The 20,111-nt window shown below is 38.0% G+C and overlaps 1 protein-coding gene across 3 annotated transcripts; it reads left to right on the top strand.

Annotated features, from left to right (window-relative positions):
- The first annotated feature begins 1,193 nt into the window (after positions 1 to 1,193).
- Positions 1,194 to 19,337, top strand: LOC148876401 (uncharacterized). 3 transcript variants are annotated; one of them, XM_088966766.1, is made up of 5 exons: positions 1,194 to 1,562; positions 1,655 to 1,764; positions 1,876 to 1,931; positions 6,772 to 6,868; positions 19,010 to 19,337. In XM_088966766.1, exons 2-5 carry the CDS (start codon positions 1,685 to 1,687, stop codon positions 19,092 to 19,094), a joined length of 318 nt encoding a protein of 105 aa, XP_088822892.1. In that variant the 5' UTR covers positions 1,194 to 1,562; positions 1,655 to 1,684; the 3' UTR covers positions 19,095 to 19,337. The 3 variants fall into 3 exon arrangements, with proteins under 3 accessions (XP_088822892.1, XP_088822893.1, XP_088822894.1); XM_088966767.1 differs by having other exon boundaries at positions 1,304 to 1,562; positions 1,646 to 1,764; XM_088966768.1 differs by having other exon boundaries at positions 1,399 to 1,536; positions 1,646 to 1,764.
- The last annotated feature ends 774 nt before the right edge of the window (positions 19,338 to 20,111 follow it).

Genomic DNA, 20,111 nt, shown 5'->3' with positions numbered 1-20,111 from the left:
AATTTGTGTACAATCAAAATTTACTAAGAAAAATCATAAAATAGTACAAAGAGAAAATGAATTGCTATGTGTTTAATACATAGTGACTTGGACCCACCTTGTACTTTTCCCTTGAAATTACTTAAGTTGAAAGAGCGAAATTATTTTTTTTGTTTTACTAATAATTTATATTAATTAATTATTAAAAAAATATATATTTTTTGTTTTAATTCTTGGTCACATGTGAATTGGTGGGAATTTTAAGTGAGACCCATGTGTATTTTTTTTTTAATTTTTTTTTACTTGGGCAATGTCACATCAATATTCCTTATTATTTTATTATTTGTCTAACATAACCATCAACAACATTTCTAATATCATAAATTTTTACCTTAAAATAGACCTTTTGAACCTTTAGGATTAAAAATGACTTTTTGCAAAGTTAAATGGTTATTAGAGTGAAATATCCTTTAATAATTTTACTTTTACCGTCAACCCCGTTAACAGAGTAGATACAAAGTGCTGAAATCCAAAAGCTTAGGGGCTAAATATAATGTGACAGTTAGTTTTATTCATGGGCGGGTAGCCTGACGGACTGGGTTCTCTTGACCTATTATATATTGGGCTTGGACAAATTTTTAGCCTATAGGATCAGGCTGGGGCACCAAACACTGGACTTGATTGGTTTTTGGGCTAGGTTTGGGCTTTTCCCAATAAGCCCAGCCCAATATTGAACCTGACTCGATAATATTACATATATATAATAAAAATGTAATATATATTAATAATGTATAATATATTTTATAATATGATATAATAATATTTTTAGTAGCAAAAAAATATTATGTAATATTTTATATATTATAATATATAAAGTAATATATAATATATAATATTATTAATATTATATTTAAAATATTTGTTCAGATTGGGCTTAGGGCTTGGGTCGGGGCTTCGGGTTTTATATAGGGCTGGATTCGGGCCTGATTTTTTTAGAGGCAAAGCCCAGCGCGAACCCGACCCGTAAACAGGTCTAGTGGCAGTTTAAAATTTATCCTTAATAATCCATAGGGGACGTGGATTTATCGATGACGTGGGACCATATAGTACTTCGAGGGAGATTGTTAGCACAGTTTTAGCTTTCTGGTGATGCGGACTCACATCGAGGGTCATGATTTCATTGTTTTAGCCAAGGATACTTCCACGGGCGTATATGATTTCTCCTCTCTCTTTCTATCTTTTTTTCCCTTCCGAGTTCCGAGTTCCGAGCTGCCTTTTCTACCGGTACCGCCATATATTGGTCCTAAAAAGTGTTTCATATTTCGTGCCTGAAATGCTTGCTGAAAGCTTGAAACCCGTGAGAAATGAGGTGGTAGAGGACGAAGAGGATGAGGGAAGCCTCGGTTCCTTTGTCAAAGACAAGAAGAAGAAGAACAAGAAATCCGGTAATAGCAACACAGACGCTCGTACGAAGGTGGCCAATGTAAAGAAAGAATAAGCCAAAGACGATGACGACAGTCTAGTTGCCAGAAAAGAATTTGAATATTGGCTGATGAGGTTCTTATTTCAAAATTTCCATCTAGGTTTGCTTTTCTGCACCTTTCTTTCCCCTTCAATTATGCTTGGTATACTACGTTGTCTTATTAATTCGCCATTGAATGATAAGAAAAAGAAGAAAAAGAAGAAAAAGAAGGAAGAAGGCAAGATGGTGGCCGTTGCCCAAGAGAATCGAAAGAAGGAGAAGAAGGCCTTTGGTTTGCCTGGTCGATCGAGATACCTGAGGAAGTATGACGCTATACTTAATTACTATTTTTTTATATATTCTAAAGCGGAGCTATTACTCTCCTCTTACAGAGGAATTTTTAGTCATGGCTTTGTCGCAATCTGGATTTGCAGAGAGACCGTGGAAGTCTGTATCAGCAGCTATCTGGTAACGATAGGACATCCATTTGGTAAGCAAATCTCTGCCCACCTTAACTTTTTATACCTGTAGAGATCCGTTCCTCTGTTTTCCTTGTTGGTGTCAAAGTATTCCAACGGCTAAACACTCGGAACCAGTACAATTCTTTGTCGAAGTAGCATAAACAACTTAACAATATGAGCTATGTAGTTCAAATCCTGGAATGGAACCAACATTAGCTAATTGAATAGCACTCTTAGCCTTCACTAGCCACAAGACTGCCCACAAGCCTCCAAACTTGGCATAATCAGTATCAGTATACATCTATCCCAAAAGGAATGAAAACCACCCTCGTTGATGCTGATGCATTTCCTAGGGAAGCCAATATCGGTTAGATAAGCATGTCTGACCTCAAGGTGTTGGATGCAGAAACAAGTCATGGAGTAACTTAACAAGAATGTAGAGCACACAACGAGAGCCAAAAAATTAGTTGTATGGTGAGACTGACTTTCATCTTTTGATCTCCTATCCTTTTTCTAGTTCTATTTGGGAGTGGTTTTCATCTCTGGATGCAGTTGGCTTCCCCTTGATTGTCTGGAAGGTGTTTTTAGCTTTCACTTTTTCAGCTGCCCTAAAAGAAGAGGCAGGATTATGTGGAGATGCACTAGAGCAGCAATGATCTAGACAATTTGGGAGGAAAGGAACCTAAGAATCTTTGAAGACAAGGAAAGAAGTAAGGAAGCTATTATTGAGGTGATTACCCTAAGAGTAGCGCATTGGGTGAGCACCTTAAAGTTTTTTGCTGAGTTTAAGGTAGAAGTCTTCTTCAGATCGTGGGGAATATTTGTTCTTTGTCTATGTATTGGGTGGGAGAAATTAAACTTTGATGGTAGCTGTATGGGAAATCCTGGACCATCGGATATTGGTGGGGTAATTAGGGAAGAAAATGGAAACATTATAGCTTTGTATTCAGGGCCTATTCAGCATGGAGATGTGGTGAGATCAGAATTATTGGCAGCGGTCTATGGAGTAGAGAAAGCTAAAGAAATGGGGATTAATAAGCTGATTAAGGTGATTAAAAAGTAGTTGTGGGCTGGCTGAAAAAAGGGGAAGGAAGGAATCATATGGAGGTTAAGGAATGAATTCAGGCAATTCAAGCAGATTTCTAAAGACATGATGATCTAAATAAGGTGGATAAGGAGATCTGCAAACAGTTTGACTGATGGTCTAGCAAAGCAAGGAACTCAAAGACATTCTATGTTATGGGCAGTTCTGTAAATAGTGAATAGTTTCTGTTTGGGCTTTGTTTTTACCCACAACTCCTTGTGTATCTCTGTTTTTTAATCTAATGAATCAATTTTTGTGTTGCTGATCAAAAAAAAAAAAAAAAAAAGCTTATCCATTTCACCAATATTATTCCCTCAAACCCAATGCCCAAAACTTCTCTTATGTCTACAACCCTGGAAGCAGTATTGCATAGACTCTTCTAATAGAAGAAGTGCCCATGCCATACATACAATGGATTCCAACAATCCTTGGATTCTTGAGGGATGCTTCTGCATGTTGCTTTCCTTTTTCTTGTTTCTTATTTGATAGAAATGAACATTTAGCTTACATAATGAATTCAAATGGCAACACAAAATTTTTCATGGCATGGAAAAAGTAGAGTCTAATTACTTCTTTAGTGGTGGGGGAATTTGAGGTTACAAATCAAAGTGAGATAGCCAAGACTTTTATGGATCATTTTAGATCAATCTATAGAAGGCCACTCAATGAGAGATGGACATTTGAAGGACTCGATTTGGAGGTTTTGGGAGATAATCAAGTTGTATTCTTGGAGAGAAGGTTTGGGGAGGATGAAGTTAAAGAAGTAATTTTCTTAATGGATGGATCCAAACTCTTGAGCCTGATGGATTCACAATAGATTTTTATCAAGACTACTAGAATATAATCAAAGATAATTTGGTCAAAGTATTTGGGGAGTAATCAATTTGGGAATGAACTCAACCTTTATAGCTTTGGTTCCAAAGAAGAGTGGTGCTTGTCATCCAAGGGATTTCATACCTATCAGTTTAGTAACTAGTATTTACAAGGTGATTGCTAAGGTGCTGTCCCTGAGGATCAAAAAAGTGCTCCCTTCACTTATTTTCCAATTTCAAGGGGCCTTCATTCAGGATAGGCAAATAGTTTACTAGATTTTAATTGCTAACCAGTGTGTGGAGGCCCAGGAAAGGTTAAGGAAAAGGGGAGTTGTAATCAAGTTGGACTTGGAGAAAGCTTATGATCTAGTGGATTGGAAGTTCTTAATTAATATCATGAGAAGTTGTAGCTTTGGTGAGTTATAGTGTGTTAGTGTTGGCTATATAGGGGAAGTTTGGTCTTTTTATTTATGTTTGGTGTGAGATGTAATGTTTAAGTTAAGTGATGTGCCCATACTTAAGTAAGGGCACAATAGACATTTTGTTTTACTATAGAAAACTATAAATATAACCTGGCTGACTAGAGAGAAAAGTTGTTCGAACCAGTCTTTTCTTCTCTTCTCTTCTCTTCTCTTTTCTCTTCTATCTCCTCTAATCTCTTTCTACTGCTGTTCTTAACTGAATACTAGTGCAGATTTGAACTTTATCATGGTATCTGAGCTGCTATAACAAGTTCAGATCTGTCTAGAATTTTTTATTGCCAATTTCTCTAGGGTTTTGCAGATTTCTCAAGAATTCCTTGGAGATTAAGGGAAAGGCTGCAAAGGAGTGATCGTTTTTTCCTTGAGGAGGTCTTCATGCCTCCAGTTTGTGGTGCAGTGGTTGTTTGTGGTGATTTGTAGGAAGCTCTCTAATCGATGGTACAAAGAGAGAAGGTTCGGTGGTGCAGTGTTCAGTCGAGTACAGGTCTGTTTTGTAGTGTGCTGTATAGGTGTTATAGTGTGATTTGATGGTTGATTGGTTGTATATCTAGTACTAGGTGTGTGGTGTGCATTTGGAGGGTTTTGTGATGTTGAAAATGGAGGATAACAAAGTGAATTAGGCGTGTGACATACAGGTTAGTGAAGAAAAAAATTCAGATATGGGAGATAGTAGTGAACACAAGTCTAGTGTTATGGTTCCCCCTGATTAGCTAAATGTTCAAATGACCTCTATCAAATTGAATGGTGAGAACTATGTGCCTTGGGCGAAATATGTAGAAGTCTTTCTTAGGGATAAGAAGAAGGTGAAGCATGCGAGAGAAGAAAAACCTTCCACTGATTCTCAAGAATATAGGTATTGGGAACAAGAAGATGCACATATTATGACCTGGTTATGGAATTTTGTGGAACCCAAGATTAGTGTGAATTTTATATTCCTAGATACAACCAAGGAGATTTGGGGTCATGCTAAGAAGCTGTACTCTAGACAAGACAATACCACTAGAGTGTACTAGCTTTATCATGAGTACTTTAATCTGCAGCAAGGCAATCAAAGTCTTGAGGAATACTATGCTAGCATGAGGAATCTTCGCAATGAGTTGAATGTGTACCATCCCCTCACTTCTAATGTTAGGATTCAACCACAATAGAGAGAGCAACTCAATGTAACCAGGTTTTTAGTAGGGTTGAAACTTGAATATGAACCAGGGAGAGCATAGATACTAGGTGGGTCAGCTCTTCCTTCTCTAGAAGTGGTGTTTTCTCGTCTTCGGAGGATTTCTGTTAGACCTACAGAGAACCCTAATATCTCTAATAGGTTTGCCTTTGTAGCGACAAGAGGGGGAGGTTGTGGAGTTAGAGGTAGAGCTCGGGAAGTTCAACCTGGTCGTAGTGGTGGTAGTGGACCCATGTATGGTCGTAGTGGTGGTGGTGGGCGTATTGGAGGTTGAGATTCAGGGGGAGCTCGTGGAAAAGGACGTAGTAATGGTTCGAGGAGGTGCACACATTGTGGTATGGAAGGGCACACCATCAACTTTTGTTATGATTTACATGGCCCACCTTCAACTTGGGTAAATCATGCAGTGGCCAGTGATGGTAGTTCAAGACAGGATATTCAACACGTTGATAGATGCCTTCTACATCTACGAATGCCTCCGGGAAGGAGATGATAAGTGTCCCACGTGATGAGTATGAGCGGTTTATCCAGGCCATGTCTCAACAGAATACAACTACCCTTGCACATTCAGGTATGGCTTGTCTGGCATCCAAACCCTCCCATTGGATTATCGACTTTGGAGCTTTTGATCATATGACTGGGACTCTAGGTGTGTATTCCTCCCATTCTTAGTGCTCCACATCACACTTTGTTACCTTTGCTAATGGTTGCACATCTTTCATATGTGGTGTTGGTAGTGGACCCAATCATTACCTTTGCTAACAATTGTCATGCCGTGCCGCCCGTGGCCCGTGGGCTAGCACGACCCATATATATATAATATATAATATAAATTAATTATAATAATATATAGTATATAATACATTAATAAAATAAACAATTTTTTCAATTTTATTATACTATTTTATTTAATTATTGTATATATAAGCAATTGTATACATCAAAATTCATATAAAATTAAAAAATTAAGTTTTTTTTTCAAAATTTTTAAATAAATAACTTTGGCCTGGCCTAGACCAAGGCTCGGTCAACGGGTCAGCCTGGCTCGTGGCCCAGCATGGGCTCGAGCCGTGGGCCATGCCGGGCCAACCCCCCAAAGTATCCCAGGGGAGGGAGGCATGGCCCATGAGCTGCACATAGGCCGTATCATGCCAGCCCAGCACAGCCTATTTTACACCTCTAAATCTATGTATCAGGCTCAATTGTAATACTTTGGGGTGGATTTGTTTCTTTGGTTTGTTGTTTTTTTTTTTTTTTCACAACTTGTACTGCTCTTTTTTAATATTAATGAATTTCTTTTCTATGTTTTCTGATTAGAAAAAAAACCATTTGAGACAACACAGGTGCAGGCCCCATACATCACTATGAACTATTTCAAAAGGGGAGGAAGAATGACTATGTTTAACAGGAAAAGGTAAAATAGTACTTCTGCTTAAAGAACATACAACACAAGATTTTATTGATGATGATAAAGGAGGTAATTTACTCTTCAAAAAACCAGAACAAATAACTATAGTTAATTTATCACTATGAGGATGACCTAAGCAATGATGTCAAAGCTGCCAAAAACTATCATTGGAATTCCTAGAAGAGACAAAAAAAACAACTAGGTAGAGATGTAAAGTAGAGTCATGATCAAATTCCAATGTAAAGAGACATTCAGCCTTACAATCCCTCCTTGTCACTTTCTTAGTGAGTTGGTCTTGAATCAAACAACTATCATGTGAGAAATAAACATCATATCCATTGTCAACAAGTTGTCCAGCTGAAATTAAATTGGTGGTAAGTTTAGGTACAAGAAATACTTGCTTTAAAGACAATGAGAAAGAAGGTGAGGCAGAAAGAGCTAAATTGTCAATGCCAAGAATTTAAAGTATATCACCATTGGCAATGACAATTTGATTATTACTAGAATAAGGGGTATAGGTTGAATTTGGTGAAACACAATCATGTGATTTAGAGTCTATCACCAAAGAGGACTAATAAGTGAACTAAAGTAGCAAGGCTTTCCAGAAAGTACTATATTTGTAAAGGCTGAAGAGATGGCAGAAGCAATCATTGTTTGAACTTGTGGTTCAGAAAGACCATTAGATGTCTGAGACATTTGCCCTGAAAAGGTTGTGGCAGTTCTCAAAAATGTCAAGATGGATGGTGTCTCATCTGTAGTGGCCTGGTATGCTTTATAACCTGGTATGCTTTATAACCTTTCCTCCCTTGAGATGATTTGGCTGTACACTCATTCACCACATGCCCTTGTTTCTTGCAATAAACACAGAAATTCCGCTTCTTACAATGTGAGCAATGTTTATCCTTTGCATTCATGGCACTGTACATGGGAAAAATCCCTGCCACTGACTCCTTTACCCTTAGAAGTTTGAGCTACAAAGGCTACATCAGGTTCTTTCTTTCCTTCAAGCTACACTTGAGTTTGCATATGAGTTTCTTCTCTCAATAGTTCCCCAAGGATTACATTTATATCATCTATAACACCTCGATTGAGAATACTAGCTTGAATAATTTCAAATTCCATTCATTGTTAATCTTCTGGAACTTTCCATTAAAAGTAGGATCACTAGCAACATACAACATTTCCAGTTCTGTCCAAAGAGAGATAAACCCAGCATAGTAGTCAGTAATCTTCTTATCCCCTTGGGTATACATGAATATATCATACTCCAACTGAAACTTCGAGCCACATTTGTTTGTTGATACACCTCCAAATAACCCCACATGGATTTTGTTGTTTGAAAACCCCGAAGTTGATATACAATGGAATTATCAACTAACCCTAACGGCCTGGATATAATTTTGGCATTATCTACCTCCCACTCCTCCATTTCCTTAGCAGGTTTATCAACTGGCTTAGTCTTTGTACCATCCAGAAATCCGCAAAGATGTTTCCCCTTCATAAAATATTGGAATTGGAAACACCACATGCTATAATTTGTTTTGTCAAATCTAACAGAAATAGAATCAGACTTATTTGTTGCCATTGTGTCCTTTGAACAACACCTCAAAACTCAGATCAAAGAAAGCTTCTAATATTTGGTTTGGGAGATCAGAACTCCAAAAAAAACTCTAATATGGTCTATATGAAGTTAACCAAGCTGAACAAACCACCAAAGAGGCGACCCAACACATCTGGTATGGCACCAGAAAATTTCTAGCATTAAAATAAGGGTGAAATGAGGACTATTAGACCCCGCTAATGGAAATAAAGCAAACCAGCCACCCAATACCTTTAGACACATGAAAAAGGACTTTGAATCTAAAATCCCAACCCCAAACACCAAACCAGTTGAGAGATATATTAGGAATATCGAATCTGTCCTGCTATATTTCCAGTTTCGAGATGCTTTGAGAAATTGGCATTTCACCCCTCAAAAGTCAACATAAAATTCTAGAAAAATGCATAATATTCCTTTTAAAATATCTCTTAACAATCCTACACTTGAAATTGAAGAGAAACCTTGACTTCGAAATGCCAATACTCTGCCCTAGGTCCTTGATGACGTCCCAGGAAGGATAGCTCTACCAGGTTCATTCGAACACTAGATTTTTTTTATTTCAAATTTGTCAAACTGAATCATAGAAACATCCAAATGAATGGCTCTGATATCATGTCACCCTTCTAGGGTTTATGGTGTTCAACAAAGAAGAGAGAGAAGTTGGAGGGTGTATCAAATATAATGCCCCCACCCCACTCCCAAAGAGCATATTTTATTGAATAGGGTAAAAATATATACAATTACATAAATGCCCCTTATTAGTGAGCAAATAATAAGAAAGTTTATATACATCCTATTGCAATACAAAAAGACCCACCAAACAAAAAAAGGAAACAAAATAAAATATAATGAATACATACAATCCTATCTAAAGTCTCAACATATTTCTGTTTCCAGCTTCTGTGTCCTCATCCATGCATCACTGCCTAGAACCCCTTTCATGACCTTTAGTTAATCAACCCAGCATGAATTATTTTATTCATTTGAACTTGTTTTAACCTTCTTGCCTTAACTGTAGGAATTTTTCTTTCCTTCTTTCTTTCTTTTTTCTTTTTTTTTTGAGAAAATTTCCTTTTTTCTTTTTTTTTTTATTCAGGATTAGAACTCAATATACCAAGGTCTAGATGAACTGAGGTTTCTTTGAAATCCCTCATATTCCTCCTTGTAGGCAAGGTGCCAACCAGCTGGTTGCTAAGGTCTCCTGCTGATCGTAGCAGAGACTTGTGATTGAATCCCGCCTGCACCTGGATAGGGGGGTTATTGGTTGGGGGATGGGCTACCCCTAGTTGCGTAGCCCTTCAGAAGATATTAAAAAATATTCCTCCTTGCGTAGCCCTAGTTGCATAGCCCTTGAAATAATAATTTTTTATGTGATAGACCTCAAATATCCAGAGTATAATGAATTCCAAATGCCCCTAGTTGGAATATCTTTTGAATTATTATTTGCTACCAAACTTTTGTCAGATCAACAATCATCATCATCTAAGCCTTATCCCAACTACATGGGATCAGCTACATGAATCCTATTTCACCATTCCATTCTGTTCAGTGATAGATCCATTGTTAAATTATGAGTACTTAAATCATTTTATCAGTTCAATGAATATTAAATTTTATGATGCCCTATGAAAAGAAAAGAATATGAAGGGTTTCAAAGAAATCTCAATTCAATGTAATCTAGACCTTGGTATATTGAGTCCTAATTCTGATAAAAAGGAAACTAACCAAGAAGATATCTTGGAAGTCCAAGGTGGTGTTTGGTATCATGGTGTTGGAGAGCTGTCCACCACATTGGTACCACATAGGCATTTTGACTTTACCAAACCATAAGCCTGTTTGGTTGGACTGATTCAAGTACCACTATTTGTATTGCTCTTTACCTTTGGTTATATGGAAGCCACTTTTGGAGGAAACACCATTTGGTTGTTTCTGGCTCAGGGAAGGCATTTTGTCCTATTTGGTGCCTGGTGGTGCTTATATGTATCAAACAGCAATAAACAATTGTAACATTGTACTTAGTGCCCAAACCATTTTTCCCAATTCCAATGCTTAAATCAAGTACAAATGCAACACCATGATACAAAACATTCTCCAAATTAATGAGTATACACCTAACTTTGCAGTGGACTGTACTATGTTTCTGAATAGTCCCTTTTTATGTCATTCTGAATGGTCCAGATTTTATGTAACCTTTTGGGGAATCTGAAGCTCTTTAGAGTTGTGGGGCTTTAGAAGTAGGGAGGATAGATCATCCTTACTTGAGCTAGCTTGATTAGAGTTGGTAATGCTGTTAGAGCAGAAATCATGGCTCTACGCTAGGTTTTCATGTTGATCCACCAGTGTATGATTCTTATAGCTTGATTTCCAGAGAGAATATCTCATTCAGATGGATCTTAAGATCCTCCCATTACACAATTGACAACACGAGGGTGGTGGGAGGAGAGAGTTGTATCAGGAAACCAGGGTAGTGCTGTTAATGGCTTTCATGTTGATGTACTGGTTTATAGTTCCTGGTGCTTTTATGTCTTTTGGTTCAGCTTACCTTTTTTTGAGGTCAGTATTTGTTTCTACTAATTTGTTTCTATTTTTTTCAACGTATTTTCCTTGTCATAATTAAGCTCAGAGGAATTTGAGATGGAGAATTAAGAATGAAAGATGAAATGCATCTGGCTAGACTGTATTGTAATATTGCTGAACAGATTATTCAGCAATAAGAAATTAGAAGCCAGAAGTAAAGGGGAAGCATATTTATTATATTAAAAGGTCATTACCCAATTATTATATTAAAAGGTCATTACCCAATACTGGTCTCCAAATCCAGGTATTGGTAGAGGCTGAATGGGTGTGGTCTGAACATCTGGCATCTTTGGTCCAAAGTGGTCACTCTTAGACTTGATATGGTCCTACCATTGGTGCTTTTTCTGGGCATAAAATGGCTGCTCTCAGACATGAACCTATGTTCTCACATTTTCCAGTCTGAGATTTTTCCATTAAACCAAGTAATGGCCCCTAATAGTGACAGTATTAGAGACTGATAAAGAAACAGTTACTGTATTAGAGAGAAAACAACAAATTAATAGTAACAGAAGAGAAGAAAATATAGAAAATAACTAAAATGGAAAGAGAAGAAATATTTAGAGCAAGATTTTGTCAGGTCAACTATAATATTTCTGTTAGAGTTAGCTGAATAAGGGTAGATTAGTCAACTCACCTTGGTTAAGTTACGAGCTTATGTGGCAGTCTTATTAGAGGTTCTCTGTCCCATACTTAAGTAGGGGCAGTTTAGTCCTTGTACATTTAATTAGAAGCCTAATCACTATTAAGAGGTCGACTGATAGGGTTTAGCTATCAGGTTCGACAGTTCTTTCATCTTCTTCTTCTCCTTCTCTTTCTTCTTCTCCTTACTGGTTCGGACTATTGTAGCTACAATAGAAACATGGTATCAGAGCGTGACAACTTCAGTTCGTGACCTGTTTCAGTTCATGACAACTTCAGTTCGTGCTTCAGTTCTCTCCTTTTCTTCTCTGGGCTGTCAATGGAGAAAAGTGGTTCGTCCCAGGCCTGAAACATCACAGCTCTTCTTTTTTCTGGTGCACAGAACCTCCTTTCCTAAGAAAACAATTTCAGCAGTGAATGGTTGGCTGAAACTCTCAAACGAAGGTTGGTTATCTCTCATCTGTGTGCTGTTGGTATTTCTGGGTTGAAAATCTTCAAGAGCTTGAGAAGACTGATCAGAACCTAGAGAACTAGGTTGGTTGTTGCCCTGGTTCTTGGAAAAATTCCAAGAACAGGCTGTGTTTACAGTGACCAGATGGTGTAAGGGCTGCTACTGTAGGTGGCCGAATGGTGCAAGGTGTAATGCAATGGTACTAGTTGAGTTTTTGTTGGTCTTGTGGTGTCCTCTTAAAAGCATTAAAGCAGGTCTGTATTGTGTGTGACAGCTATGGCTGTGTGGTGGTGCTTGTGATGCACAAACTCTGTTGAGTAGTTGTAAGAGAGCTTGCATATGGTTAGTAAGTGCTGAATTAATGTCGGTGTAGTCTGTGTTTTTTTGTGAAATCAGTAGTGGTGTGGATAAGAACAAATGCGTGTGTATCTATCATTGTGTTTAGGGATTGCTGTAGGTTCTGGAACATCAAACTCTTGATAGCAGCACTTAGTTGGTGATTGGGAATTCAGATTAGAGGCAGCATTGAAAGAGTATCATGGCAGCAATGGGAGATGGCTGTAGTGATCAGAAACCTAGTGTGGTGGTTTCCTCTGACTATTTAGGTGTACAGATGACCTCAATTAAACTGAATGGTGAGAACTATGTTCCATGGGCCAAGTCGGTGGAAGTTTTTCTCAAGGCAAAGAGAAAAGTGAAGCATGTGAAAGAAGATAAACCACCGGCTGACTTTCCAGGGTTTGATGATTGGGAACAGGAGGATGCTCAAATCATGACATGGCTATGGAACAGTATGGAACCTAAAATAAGTGCCAACTTCATGTTCTTAGATACAGCTAAGGACATATGGGAACATGCCAAGAAGCTGTATTCTAGGCAAGATAATACTATAAGGGTATATAAGCTCTATCAGGAGTACTTTGGTCTGCAACAAGGAAATAAAACCCTAGAAGAGTACTATGTCAGTATGAAGAACCTCAGAAATGAATTCAATATTTATCATCCTCTCACTCCAGATGTTAAGGTTCAGCAACAACAAAGAGAACAACTAGATGTCACAAGGTTCTTAGTAGAGTTGAAATCAGAGTATGAATCAGTTAGGGCCCAAATATTGGGGGGCTCTACCCTTCCTACACTTGAGGAAGTGTTTGCTCGGCTTCGCAGGATTTCTTTGGGACAGACAGAGAATCCCACACAATCTGATAGATCAGCTTTTGTGACAGCCAGAGGAGGTGGACGTGGTACGAAAGGGGGAGGACATGCCTCCCGAGGAGGTCGTGGTGGTTCCATATTTGGCCGTGGTGGTGGTCGTGACTCAGGGGGAGGTCGTGGTAAAGAAAAAGGCAGCTCTACAAGGAAGTGTACCCACTATGGCAGGGAAGGACATTCCGTAAATTTCTGTTATGATCTTCATGGCCGCCTTCCCTCTAAATGGGCCAATCATGCTATTGCTGGTGGGGTTGATGTCAGTGATAATCAACAGGCAGACCTAACTCCTTCGACATCTACATCTGTTTCCGGAAGGAAGATGGTGAGTGTACTGCGTGATGAGTATGAGCGGTTCCTTCAGTCCACTTCACAGCACACTACTGCTACTCTTGCCCACTCAGGTATAGCTTGCCTGTCATCTAAAACCTCTCCTTGGATTATTGACTCTAGAGCCTCTAATCACATGACCGGAACTCCAGGTGTGTTCTCTTCTCTCTCTGAAACTTCTACATTTCAAACCGTTACCCTTGCCAATGGTTCCTCCTCTCCCATCTGTGGTGTTGGCAATGTTGACATGGCTTCTCTTTCTTTATCATCTGTTCTATATGTCCCTAAGTTTCCATTCAATCTTATGTCTATTAGTAAATTAACCAAGACACTTAACTACTCTGTCCGTGTGTTAATTTTCCTAGCAGTTATGTATGATTGACCCTTATTTCAACTTGACATAAAAAATGCCTTCCTTCATGGTGACCTTATAGAGGAGGTATATATGGAGCAACCACCTGGGTTTGTTACTCAGGGGGAGGTTGGTAAGGTGTGTAGACTGAAAAAGGCAATTTATGGGTTGAAACAATCGCCTCGTGCTTGGTTCGGGAAGTTTAGTGAAGTGGTGAAGAATTTTGGAATGAAACAATGCCAGGTTGATCACTCAGTGTTCAGCTATGACTCAGAAGCTGGAAAGATTTTATTAGTGGTCTATGTGGATGATATTGTCATAACTGGCAGTGACAAATTGGGGATCGACAAACTCAAGGTCTTTTTGCAAAATCATTTTCAAACAAAAGACCTTGGGACATTGAAGTATTTCTTGGGTATAGAAGTTGCTAGATCAAGACAAGGTGTAAACTTGTGCCAAAGAAAATATATTCTCGATCTATTAGACGAAACAGGACTGTTAGGTGCAAAACCGGTTGAGACTCCTATGGAACCAAATGTTAAGTTGAGTAGTGATACAGGGGAAATATTTGATGATCCTGGAAGGTATAGACGACTAGTGGAGAAGCTGAACTATTTGACTATCATGAGAACAGACATCGCCTTTGCAGTCAGTGTGGTGAGCCAATTTATGCAGAACCCTCGTATATCTCATTGGGATGCAGTTCTTAGAATTGTAAGATATTTGAAGGGAGCTCCGGGCCGTGGGCTATTGTGTAAACCAGGAGGAAAACTTGAAGTAGTTGGGTACACAGATGCAAATTGGGCGGGCTCTGTGTTTGATAGAAGATCTACTACAGGTTACTGCACATTTCTTGGAGGAAATCTTGTGACGTGGAAGAGTAAAAAACAGACGGTTGTGGCTAGAAGCAGTGCTGAAGCCGAGTACAGAGCCATGGCACACACTACATGTGAATTAGTGTGGTTGAGGAATCTCCTACAAGAAATCGGGTTCCACATGGATAAACCTATGAAGTTGTACTGTGACAATCAAGCTGCGCTCCATATCTCATGCATCCCTGTTTTTCATGAGAGAACAAAGCACATAGAGATTGATTGCCACTTTGTGAGGGAGAAGGTTCTTACTGGAGAGATAAGCACAGAACATGTAAGCTCAGGTGATCAGTGGGCAGATTTGTTTACAAAAGCCTTAAGCTCAGGGAGAGTGAACTATATATGTAACAAGCTGGGATTATATGACATATATTCTCCAGCTTGAGGGGGAGTGTTAGAGTTAGCCGAATAAGGGTAGATTAGTCAACTCACCTTGGTTAAGTTATGAGCTTATGTGGCAGTCTTATTAGAGGTTCTCTGTCCCATACTTAAGTAGGGGCAGTTTAGTCCTTGTACATTTAATTAGAAGCCTAATCACTATTAAGAGGTCGACTGATAGGGTTTATCTATCAGGTTCGACAGTTCTTTCATCTTCTTCTTCTCTTTTTCTTCTTCTTCTCCTTTTCTTTCTTCTTCTCCTTACTGGTTCGGACTACTGTAGCTACAGTAAAAACAATTTCCAATTAGGGTGGTTGGTTAATGAATAGACTCAACAAAAGGGCTTGGATCTCCCTTTAACTCCAATTTAGATTCAAGCTGACTAGAAACAGTTGAAATAACTCCAAATAGACAAATACTGACTTGGAGTCTTGGACTCCTAAACTAACTCCAAATATACACAACTAATCCTATTGAAATAATTAAACCAAAGGCAAATTTAAGATGGAGAAAAATTTTAGTGACTGAAATCTCATATAAAATTATCACCTCATCAGTATTCAATAAAATGGCAAGAACTCTCTCAAAACATAACAAAATCTTGTCACAAACTCAAATTCATCTGATGAAACCAAAACAGATCCAAATGAACTACTTTTGACCCCACGAGTTTAGACTATAGGAAAAGTGACAAACCTGTAACTCCAAATTCTTTGAACTTAAACTATCAAATAAGGCTGATATAGGATATAAAGGAGTTCTACAGATTCAGGAAGGTGGGTTCTGCCAAGGGAAGGCTATATCTGTGTATAGAAATTGATCTAAATATGTTAAAAAATGTTTTATTCTAGCAAATGCACCAGCTAGACAAGTAGTTCTTAGAAATACTATTTTCAGGCACACCTAGATGCATGGGTGAGACACATTTTAATGCAAGTGGTGTGCACTTCGGCCTACAAATGTGACTTTCATAAATATTTCTTTTTGTTTTTAATTTTTGTAGTTTCTTATGTGTTTTACACCTTTATTATGGTTTATTGACTTCTAAATTTCCTTTTATTAGAGTTTGGCTTCAGTCAGTGCAAAGCCTTTTCAAATAGACTTTACAGCCTTGCATTGGGAATATCTCCATACTTCTGTGTCTTATTTCATGGGGAGATATTCCTGATGTAAGGTTGCAAGAGGCTGTTCGAATGGTGTGAACACGGCTGCACGGACTTGAACTGACTGAAGCCGATCTCCTTTTATTACTGTTTGTGCACTATACATGGTCCCTTAACTTTTAAAAACCTGAAGTCTTAGTTGTTGTAGATAGGATCTCAAACAACAAAATTTCCACTAAAGAAGGTTAGGCTAGGGGTGTTGCTCCAAATCCTTGCATGGACCTGTTTGGACTTGCCAATGGGGCTTTTACAATGCCAGAGGGCCAAGTTATTAGGATTAATAATGTAACATATTTTAACATTGCACTAGCTATTTGAAGTAATGCAATTAGGAGATAAATAAACATTGAAAGCTTTGCATGCTTGAAGCACTTTGGCATAATCCACACGTGTTCTTTCACTTTCATGGTTTCACTTTACATATGTTTTATATATATGTTTTTTTGATAAATGATATGTTATATATATATATATATATATATATATATATATATATGTTTATATATTTTAATTTGAGCCAATAAGCTTTTTAAAACATTTAATTTTTTATTCAGGATTGCATTTTTATGTATTGATGTATTTTTTTATTTTCTTTTCAAAAATTTGTCCCTTGCTTTGAAAGGGTGTGTGCCTTGCACCTTGCATGTTGTGTTTCAGGCAGTTGAAGATCCTTGTGCAGTTGTGTTTTCTTGTATTTTCTGCTTTTAAAACACTACTTAGAAACCAATTGTATCGTGGTCCAATCTCCCAATGTTTTCTTGACTGTCCAAGGCCATTCAGATTCTTTTACTTATTGTTAAAGATTTTATTAGTAACAGTCCGGTGAATTGAACATGTTTTGACTTTCCGCAGAACAAACATATTATGTGCAGCATTGGGCACATGAACATGTCTGTGTACTTCCAAAATGTTCTTAGATATGTGTTTTTTATGAAATTATATCATGTGGCCCACTATTTATCTTTTCTTTCTTACAAGTAATTTTGTATTGTGGGAAATGCAGAAGCATTTATGCATTTGCATAAATACATACATGCAAACTTTCATGTATACAACACACCCCTTCTCCTTGTATATGCGTCTGTGTATAAAAGATGGTGATAGTGATGGCCCTGCAGTCATTCATTGCCAATATGATGATTATGTACAACAACCATCATATCATTTACTAAGGCATGCTTGAGAGGTGGGGCCATTTTAATTGCAGCATTGCAAGCCTCCTAAATATCATCTCATCATCATCATCATTATTATTTGTATCATCATCATCATCATCGTCTTATCCCAACTATATGGGGTTGGATACATGAGTCCTGTTTCACCTTTCCATTCTATTTAATGTCATATCCACTGTTAAATTGAAAGGCCATTATCTAATGTTGGCCCCAGCTATCTGGAGTCTTGTGAGGGGAGGACTGGATACAGTCCTTACCTTTGGCATTGTTAAATCATGAACACTTATTATGTGTGCTGCCAATGATCTTCTATGCACGTGACTAAACGATCTTAGTCTATTTTCTATCATTTTATCAACTACTGGAACTACTCCAAAGTTTCTTCAAATGACTTCATTTTGATCCTATCCTTTCTAGCTTTTCCACTCATCTGTCTCAATATACGCATATTTTCCACTCATTTTTTGGATATTTTGTTTCTTGACTGCCCAACACAAGCCTCTTAAATATCAGTTCTTCAAATAATTTTAGCCTTTAACAACTAGCAAATTCTGGCAACCATCTCGACTGCCCAACACAAGCCTCTTAAATATCAGTTCTTCAAATAATTTTAGCCTTTCACAACTAGCAAATTCTGGCAACCATCTTGACTGCCCAACACAACCTAAGCAATCATCTTTTCCTGACAGGATTACCCCAAACAAATCTACCTCATCTAGGTTGTTGACATTGGTGTGCCTAATTCTGGCAGCTAAAATTGGTTTGCTTTAGATGTTCCAACTGAATAGTGGTATGGCTTTGCCAATTGCCTTATCCATTATTTGGATCTTTGCTCTCTCTTTTGTCCTAGGAGTAACAGTTAAGTAGCCATCCCAAAAGGAAAGTAGCAACAGTTAAAATTTTCTTTCCCCCGCTGACATCTTACAACAAATTGGTTTTTTGGAAATATGTAGTGGTAAACTTTGTCCTGACATTTCTATCTGAATTTTCTCATTATATATATAATTCTCAGAGTATTGGAATTGGTGGCCTTTCAGTGTGTCAAACACGTTATTTGCTATTAGTATTACCAATTCTCCAGATCAAATGGAGTCGTATATACTTATATAGTCCATCTCCCATACTTGACAGACTTGCTCATCTGAGTTGACAGCTGACAGTTCTGTAGGTACTGAATCAAATTTCTCAACTGACTTGTAATATTTATCATAATCTTCGTTCAAATTTTAATGCTGTTGTGTGCAATATGTAGTTAATTTCTACCTGCAGGGTTAGTTTATTGTATTTTGACTGGTATGGTTGTTTCAGTCTAGGTGATCATCGCCCCAAATTCTTGACTTTGTTACAGACTTCCAAAGTTGCAATGCAAGTTGGTTATTTTCTTATCTGCACTTCATTTTTCAGGAACCAGACTCGCACAGTGAACTTCAAGACCCAGGTCGTGAAGAGCACAAGAAAAGACCCAGTCCACGGGGACCCATTAAAATAGTCATTGCCAAGTGGGCTCGGAAAGGTGAAACTGGATTATACGCCACCTCTAGTTCAACCTGCATGGACAAATGATGTGACCAGAGCTGAGTAAAAAAATGTTGTACAGTATTAACCCCAATCGTTGTGAATTTGAAAGCTTGTTATCTTGCCAACGTGGAATTCTAGATAAACTCTTCTGGTTATGGGTTAAAGTCAATGAATCACATCATGAATGCAAAGCTATTTTGTCATTATTTTGTCATTTCTTGCTGTAGGACCACCTTCTACTGGTGCTCGTCGCTACCACTTCATTGAAGGATGACAGTAATCTCCCATACCACTTGGCCGCTTGGTAATTGGTATTGCAGAGCTCTAAGAATCAGTTAGTCTCTTCTGATCACATCATCGATATTAACCCGAAGTACTCTTAGTTTGAAATTAAATTATAGTAGAGATTAGGTATGTATTAAGCTTTGGGCGCTTAAATATATTTTTTATTTTGGGAATCTTCTAGCTACCTTGACTTTATTACAATATGATGGAATCTGGCTTGCTTCCTCCAGAGGTGGCTAGAAGGTTTATGAGAAGAAATTGAAGAAAAATCAGCTATAGAAGCTAGGCTCGACAGTGAAAGCTGTTGTCTCAGTCTCAGTGAAGAAAACAACGAACTCCACTGTAAATAAAACATCGTCCTCACCAGTCACCAACTTCCTCGGCAAAGAAAATGGAGACCCCTGAACCCAAAATTGTGTATTTGTATCATAACTATCATAACATGAAGAGTGTAAATAAAACATCTTCCTCGGCCCTCAGTCCTTACCAACTTCTTTCTGGCTAAAAGAAAGACAAAAAAAAAAAAAGAGCAACTTGATCCAGTTGCAGAGACTAACCATAACCACACACAATCTGTTGTCTCTCCAAATTCTAGTTTACGTACTGCGAATACTGAATAATTTAGTTTGTAGTTATTCGATGATCCCGCGTGCTATTATCGCTGCCAATGGGAAAAGAAGACTGGTTTATTGCCTCCATTCCC

This window comes from Nelumbo lutea, chromosome 1, assembly GCF_056320005.1.
Source record: "Nelumbo lutea isolate HS-2025 chromosome 1, American lotus-T2T, whole genome shotgun sequence".
NCBI lineage: Eukaryota > Viridiplantae > Streptophyta > Magnoliopsida > Proteales > Nelumbonaceae > Nelumbo > Nelumbo lutea.
This window is presented reverse-complemented; position numbering and strand designations above follow the sequence as displayed.